This window comes from Paralichthys olivaceus, chromosome 2 (assembly GCF_024713975.1).
Source record: "Paralichthys olivaceus isolate ysfri-2021 chromosome 2, ASM2471397v2, whole genome shotgun sequence".
Lineage (NCBI taxonomy): Eukaryota > Metazoa > Chordata > Actinopteri > Pleuronectiformes > Paralichthyidae > Paralichthys > Paralichthys olivaceus.
Genome location: NC_091094.1, coordinates 12,303,338 through 12,311,346, shown reverse-complemented (window position 1 = coordinate 12,311,346; position 8,009 = coordinate 12,303,338). Strand labels below are relative to the sequence as shown.

The 8,009-nt window shown below is 40.5% G+C and overlaps 1 protein-coding gene across 1 annotated transcript; it reads left to right on the top strand.

Moving 5' to 3' along the window:
- Nucleotides 1-442: 442 nt before the first annotated feature.
- On the top strand, nucleotides 443-7,821 carry slc26a6l1 (solute carrier family 26 member 6, like 1). The gene is made up of 19 exons (XM_020101688.2): nucleotides 443-790; nucleotides 889-1,028; nucleotides 1,229-1,339; nucleotides 1,414-1,589; nucleotides 1,677-1,841; nucleotides 2,760-2,912; nucleotides 3,192-3,274; nucleotides 3,636-3,783; nucleotides 3,918-4,031; nucleotides 4,379-4,456; nucleotides 4,579-4,674; nucleotides 4,804-4,910; nucleotides 5,024-5,093; nucleotides 5,180-5,272; nucleotides 5,880-5,990; nucleotides 6,218-6,613; nucleotides 7,159-7,213; nucleotides 7,303-7,448; nucleotides 7,652-7,821. Exons 1-19 carry the CDS (start codon nucleotides 651-653, stop codon nucleotides 7,676-7,678), a joined length of 2,409 nt encoding a protein of 802 aa, XP_019957247.1. The 5' UTR covers nucleotides 443-650; the 3' UTR covers nucleotides 7,679-7,821.
- Nucleotides 7,822-8,009: the final 188 nt, after the last annotated feature.

Sequence of the window (8,009 nt, the reverse complement as noted above, 5' to 3'; positions counted from 1 at the left end):
GTTCCTACAGGGAGCCAACACCATATTCCTCGTTCATACTACAAGAGGCGCAGTGGCATGATCGGTCCAGTCCAGTTTATTGTTCAGGTGAACACCCAGGTATTTACAGTATATAAGTCTTAGTGTTCACCACCAGTTCTTTAGTTGTAAAGCAGTGTGGCATATTTTTGAAAAACTGCCCAGTTCATACCAGGTTTCTGTTGGACACAGTAACGTCGTCTGTAAGTTATGTGCTGGAGTTAATCTGCACCAAACCAGTGATGTCTTCTACAAACAAATGACCAAATTTAACCAAATGTATGTATGTACCTTTTTTTTTTGTCATTACTCTGTACCAAAATTGAATGAAGTGTATTTTATAATGAAGGGGGTTGGAGGAGGGGGTGGTGCAGTATCTAGGGGGTGAAGACAGGGTGGGTGGGAGGGAGGGGCAGGTGAAGTTCCAGTTAAAATATTTTGCACACCTCTGGTCCCTGCAGCCTCAGAGTCAGCTGTCTTGTGGCCAAAGAAGAATTTAAGGCCTGTCCAGTCACTGCTGACATTGTTCTGCTGCAGCTGGTCCTCAGTTGAGCTGGAGCGTATGCATTTGGTGAACAGGTCGATGAGCCATTTGAAGTAAACTTTGCCCAGAGTTTGACAGAGTAAGCTCAATGGATTCTGCACGTAGGTATGGGAAATACAGAGTGGAGAGGGACGTGTTGGACGAGCAGAGACTGGAGGAGATAACACAGAGAAAAAAACTCTCTGAATCGCGCCCTCCTCTGACCAAACGACTTAAAGACTCCTTAAGGTAAAGTAAACTTCATGACTTTGTCTACTTGACCAGAGACCAAAATCTTCAGTAAATGTACGCTTTGAAATCAGACTGTGTTTTCAAATCCTTTCCAGATGTTCAGTACCCAAACTCAAAAGAAGCGTGATGAGCTTCTTCCCTGTATTATCCTGGCTGCCCAAATACTCAGTCTTGGACTATGGCATGCCAGACCTTATTTCTGGCATCAGTGTGGGCATAATGCACTTGCCTCAAGGTATGACATCATGTTTACGTAGATAACAAAATTACAGAAAAACCTCAGTCCTGTCTCACATGTAACAGAAACCTAATGTGTAGTTTTGACTTTATTCAACTGCTTCTTAATATTCACCATCTGTCTGGAGAGTATTTCATTTTCCAGTAAAACTAGTATAACTTAATGTTTGCAAACTGAGAAAGACTTGTTTTCCACAGGTATGGCATATTCATTGTTGGCTTCCTTACCTCCTGTATTTGGCCTCTACTCGTCCCTCTATCCAACATTAATCTACTTCTTCTTTGGAACATCACGTCATATCTCCATCGGTAAGTAGAGAAGGAGACTAATATACAATGGCCATTACAACATCTGTAATAACGTATGTTGCTGTTGTGCTAAGGTACATTCACCATGATCAGCATCATGGTGGGTAGTGTGACGGAAAGACTTGCTCCAGATAAGGATTTCCCCATAATGAATGGGACAAACGTCACTTCAGAGGTGGACATCGCTGCCCGGGACTCATACAGGGTGCAAGTTGCGGCTGCCACCACTATCATGGGAGGACTGATTCAGGTGTTAACACAGCATCCTACAGAAGTAATACTGTCCTGCTTTGTTGGTACATCCAAACTCAAATGTGCATTAATGGCTGTTGTGTAGGTGTTCCTGGGTTTGGTAAAGTTTGGATTTGTGGCAACATACTTGTCGGAGCCTCTGGTGCGAGCGTACACGACCGCAGCATCAGGCCATGCCGTGGTGGCACAACTGAAGTACATCTTTGGCGTTTCACCAACAAGGTTTCATGGGCCACTGTCACTGGTGTATGTGAGTGCTGTCAAATATTTGGCTCTTTTTTCTCTGTTTTTGCTGATCCAATACTTCCAATACTTATCCCATTGCACTGTCCAACAGTTTGGCTGATTGTGATTAAAATGCATCATGGATCATGTGGAGAACTTTTTCTGTTGTGAACAACCAAACACACAGTGCTGATGTTATCTGGCAGAGTAGCCTTTTATTGTAGTGGTGCAAAATAAGGTCCATATATGCAATACTAACCAGCATTAAACAAGGTGAGGATGGAACAATAGGTTAGGGGCAGCAGGTGACACCACACAAAATAAGAAATGAGCAAAACCTCTTCCTATAACCAGTCCCTTCTCCCCTGACTGACCATCCCAATCAAAGGAAAAAAAGAAAAACCTGTCTGTCTGACTAAACTAGACTTTCCTGTATTTAACAAAATGTATTCAGGCCACCACCCTTTTAGAACCCTTTTATCAGAGTGCCTCGCTGTAGTTAACATTTACAGATTATCATAAAGAGAAAGTCAAAACCCTTGAACAACCACACAAACGAGTTAACATGTAAAGACGAGAGGCCCCAAGGTGGACTGATCACATCAGCCGCCACTGACAACATTACACATGGTTTCTTATCCTCTTGGCCATGCGGACAGATGTGTATTATTGGTAGCTGGCTAAACTGGAGGTGGAGCCAACTAGAACTAGGGAATACCGCATTCTAAAGCCAGTGGGCATGTGCCATTTCATAGTTATTCCTGTTGTTAGATAAGTGTTCCATAATATATGGAAAAAAGCTAACAAGATTAAAATGTAATTTTATACTTAATTATAACTTAAAAGGACAAATGATTACAAAGCTGTGTGTGGCTTAGCCTGTGTGTTGTTATGAGTGCAGCAGCAAGTCTTAACTCGCTCCTTCATATTTCTTTATTTTCAGACTCTGAAAGACGTTTGCATTTTGCTGCCGCAGACTCATCTTCCCACTCTGGTGGTCAGTGCCGTGTCCATGGTGTTTCTAATCGCAGCCAAGGAACTAAACTCCTTCCTTGGCCCAAAACTGCCAGTGCCTGTCCCAATGGAGCTTATAACAGTCAGTTGACACGCAGACACTCTCTGGCTTCATTTTATGTTATCACCTCTGTGCCGGTGCTGATGCTGCAGTGCTGAAAAGCAGCTGAATCAGCGACAGCACCAGGGCCTCTGCATTTGTGCACTTCACAGCAAAAAGGAGATTCTTGTGGCTAATTATTAGGTCCAGATCTCGAGTATGATTGACCAGATTTTTAATGATTGAAGGTTTGAAATGTGTTGAACATATGGCTTTTGATGTATGTTTGTGTTCTCACTGTTTTTTCTGTGTTGGCTTTAGATTGCAGCAGCAACACTGATTTCACACTATTCCCACTTGAACATGAACTACACAGTTTCAGTTGTTGGAGAAATTCCTAGTGGGTAAGTTTGGCAAAGGATGATGCCACCAGGGTCTCAATTTTTCACATGCTTTTCGTCTTTAACGCATAAGCAAACATAAATTGAACTAAATATAAATTGGCTAGCAGTTTCTGCTGGCGTGACAGCTCAGCTTCCTCATGTGTCTCTCCTTGTTTCTTCTTCCTCATGCGTCTCTTTGTGGCAGCTCTTCTGCTGCCTTTTCAATCCAGGGAGAGCCAACTAACTTCAACTGTGCCAATCAACTCTCCCTGGTTCACCACAGTGGCTTTATATAGCTTTATATTTATACATTATTTATATTTATTATAATGTTCATTGTTCATATATGATCTGATCTTCTTGTCCTCTACTTGTTTGCCAGTTTAAGTCCCCCCAGTGTTCCAGACTTCAACATTATCAGAGAAGTTATGGGTGATGCTATAGCGCTGGCCATTGTTGGGTATGCCATATCTATTTCACTTGGAAAAACATTTGCACTGAAACACGGATACAAGGTGGATAGCAACCAGGTGAGTCAGAATTCACCCCTAATATCGCATGAATCGTGCTAATACTATTAACATGCTATTATTTAAATGTTTTGTATTTCCCTCTCTGTATTTCCCTGTTAATTCTTGTGACTGTGTCCCCCACTCTGCTTCAGGAGCTGGTGGCGCTGGGTCTGAGTAACACAGTGGGAGGCTTTTTTCAGTGCTACTCAGTCTGTGCGTCTATGTCTCGAAGTCTTGTCCAAGAGACCACGGGAGGAAAAACACAGGTGAGGGAGCATCAGTAAAGGAGGCTGTGTCAAAATATAATTATTACGTATGAAATAATATAACAAGCTGGCCTCAACTGCATGTCTTGAATGTGTGATTTTGTAATATTAGTAATTTGCTTTTATTTGCTTTTCGTATTTTTAACCTATTTACAGTTTCTTTGAGCATTTTTAATGCACCAAATCAATTTTAGGTCAATCAGCCACACAAAATGCTGGAATGTGTGTCATATAGTCAAGTTGTCTCCAAACGATGTGTGGAATCCATCTCAACAATAAAATAATGTTAACCTGCCTGTTGAAAACAAAAAAATAAAATCACAAAAGACCCTGTGTTGTTCTTGCAGATGGCTGGAGTGGCCTCCTCTCTGATTGTGTTGGTGACCATACTGAAACTTGGATCACTGTTCCAGGAGCTGCCAAAGGTTCGGCTGCTGCGCTGCATGTCATTACTGTACACTGATGTACCGGCTTTGAACTTATATTTGATAGACTTTGTGTTTTTTTCTTTTGAGTCATAATTCAAATGTGGGTGTGCTTGTTTCAGGCTGTCCTCGCCGTGATTGTCTTTGTAAATCTGAAGGGCATGTTCAAGCAGCACTCTGACATTGTCACACTGTGGAGGCGCAGCAAGATTGATCTGGTGAGAGGATAAATTACGCAGTTTAAAAATTCCAATGAAAGTAAAAACTGTAACAGACTCCGCTGTTGTACTGAAGAAGTGTCATTACTCTTGTCTCCTTTTCATTGTTGTACTAAATAAAACATACAGATGGTGTGGTTGGTCACCTGGGTGTCAACACTGCTCCTCAACATGGATGTGGGTCTGGCAGTGTCTATCATCTTTAATATACTGACTGTCATCTTCAGGACTCAGTTGTAAGACTCATCAGTATACATCTCTCTGCAGTATCTGGGTCATACTGTGATTACCAGATACTGTACAAAAATCCAGAGATTATGTATAATTTTTTCTTTTATTCAATATTTAGGCCAACATACTCTGTTCTGGGAAATGTTCCGGGCACAGAACTGTACTTGGATATAGAGACGCACAGAGAGGTAACACACAAAGATTGAAAAGTCAGAAATGAAACTTTTTACACACTGACTGCAACAAAAGCTAAGGATGTTTGTCCATTTGACAGGCGAGAGAGATTCCAGGTGTTACTATATTCCGCTCCTCTGCTACAGTATATTTTGCGAATGCTGCGCTCTACCTCGAGGCTCTGAAAGAAAAGGTTTGTTCTCTTTCTCAATGATACTATCTAATCTAGAGCTGCAGCTAGTGATTCTTTTTTTTGTTGAGTAATCTGAGAATTATCTTTTGATACATAAATTAATAATTATCAAAAATAAGTAAAAATTCTTGTTTCATCTGTCCGTCACTCCAAACCCCAAAGATATTCAGTGAATGATCATGTGACAAAGAGTCAAGTTTTAAATCGTCACTTTTTAGAGGCTGAAACCAAAATAAAAGTTTTGCGTTTTTAAATGAGTAATTATTCAAATAATTTATACATTATTAAAATTGTTTCAGAATTTTTGTGTTGGTTTAGAAATAAGTAAATTGATTATTTAATCCCTGATGAAGGCTACTGTACTGCAATGCAGCATTTTAAAATCTTTACATGTTTTTGCCACACTAATGATGGCTTTTTAATTTTTCCACAGTAAGAATGCCTTGGTTTATTTTTTTTATTTTGTGCTAAAATTGATTCATTGAATCAATCTCTTCTTATTTAGAATTCGTCTTTATACAAGCAACTATCACTAGTTCTTTTTCTGTTATTATATTTTTTATTCTATGATGATGATGTTTTACTTGTATTTCTTTTATATATTCAGAGTGGGCTCGACATCAGTGAGATGATTATCTATAAGAGGAGGAAGGAGGCCCAACAGAGACGTAGAGAAAGAAGAGCTGAGAGACGGGCCAAGAGGCAGGCCAAGAAAGAGGTAATATACAGGCAATGTATAACATCAGCACAGGAACATGGATTATTTAAATTACTGACAACCAACTGTTTTTGGCCCATGGGTCACTTTACCCAGATGTAATGAGAGAATTAGTTCAAAAATCTTGGTATAAATTACAAAATATTGGTGATCAATGGCCAAAATCACAACATGTCTACAGTGTTTCAGTCCTTCACAGATCACTTATTTTGCTTCTTACTCATCAGAGACGAGCACAGAGGGCAGCGAAACAGATGCCTGCTATACAGGTGTTCTCTGTGGAAACTGAATGGTTGGAAACAGGCGACAAAGACGATCACTGGATGAAGAAGGAGAACGGGACAGTGTTTGTCGTCCCATCTCCCCAATTGCCAGACAGCCACAGTAGATGGGAGTACCTGAAGGGGGGAGCTCCAGATGGCACAAGTTTAGGGTGGATGTCCGAGCTGCAAGACGGCGACACCACCACACTGGGCTCCAGCAGTGAGGACACACTGAGTCGGGACCTGGAGCGGGTCTCTCTCGGTTCTCTGGGCGACTGGACCTGGGACATTCACTCCATCATTCTCGACCTCTCCACAGCCAACTTCATTGACACAGTGGCTATCAAGGCTATCACAAATGTGAGTATGAAAATGACAAATATCCTTTAAAGAAAATGTCCCTTTTGAAATATTAGATGAGAGCCCTCATACTTTCAGATGATTCAGGTGTCAAACCCCATTAATAAATGATGTAAGTGTGATTTGAGATGCGTGCACAACATACACAGATTATCTTAGGAGTCTTAACAGGAGAGGCCTCAGGAATTGTACAATGTCAGTACTGTGTTTTATCTAAATTGTATGAATTGTGGTTTTCTTTACCCTAGAATGGGCCCTTTATATTTAAATACTTTATATTTACATTGGGAGAGGGTCCTCTTTACGGAGTCCGCCATGTTTTTACAGCCTCTCGCCTAATGTCAGCTTCGATTGGCTGCAGTCCCCACCTTGTGATTGACCCTCAAAGGATATAAGTGGAAGTGGTATAGATAATGGGTGGATAGATAGATGGATGGACAATACCTTCAGGCACCAGATCTTGACATAAATTAAATTACTGAAGATAAAAACTTCACCACTAACATTTGATGAGGAGAAATTATCACTTTATATCATATTAACAGGTTTTCCACGACTTCAGTGAGATTGATGTGGATATCTACATGGCTGGTTGTCAAGGTAACTGAACACATTCTGACTTCAGGCTGTACTTTATGAAGATCTATCACCTCTGTAATGTCGCTAAGTGTAAAACATTTTTTCCTCAGCCTTTGTGGTGGAGCAGTTAGAGCTTGGTGACTTCTTCTCCGAGACAATAACAAAGAAACATCTTTTCGCCTCTGTTCATGATGCTGTGATCTACTGTCTGGAGCACCGTGGAACATTATCCTTTCCCAAACACGAGCCATCAGTGGTGAGTACGATCAGGTCACACTGTATTTGGACAGTTTAGTGTTGATATTTCCCTGTTAGTACACTTTGTAACATATTAGTTAGTTAGCAGCTGATTATTAGCATTGGCCATTCCAAAGCAAATGTCGCATACGCCCATATTGAAGGACCTGATAAAATATGATCATATTAATTTTAACAAAATTACTTGATTTCTGATTTTAGGACATGCAGAGCAGCACAAAACTCTAAAGACTCCATTTTAAAGCAAGGAGGATGGAAAACCATTTCAACATCTACAAGAGGAAATATCACAAGCTGTACCTTTAAAGATGCAGTGTGTAACATTTAGGTGAGAGGGATTTTTGGCAGAAATTTAATATAAAATAATCCTAGTGATGTTTACACTGGTATGTTTCATCTAAATTGTATGAATTGTTGTTTTGGGCTCTTTCTATCTAAAAACTTTATATTTACATGGAGGGGGGGGTCCTCTCTACGGGGGCGACCATGTTTTTTACTGTCGTCCAAACTTGACCAAATTTTGATTTTTATGACATCTGAAGTTCACAGGTTCTCTTTC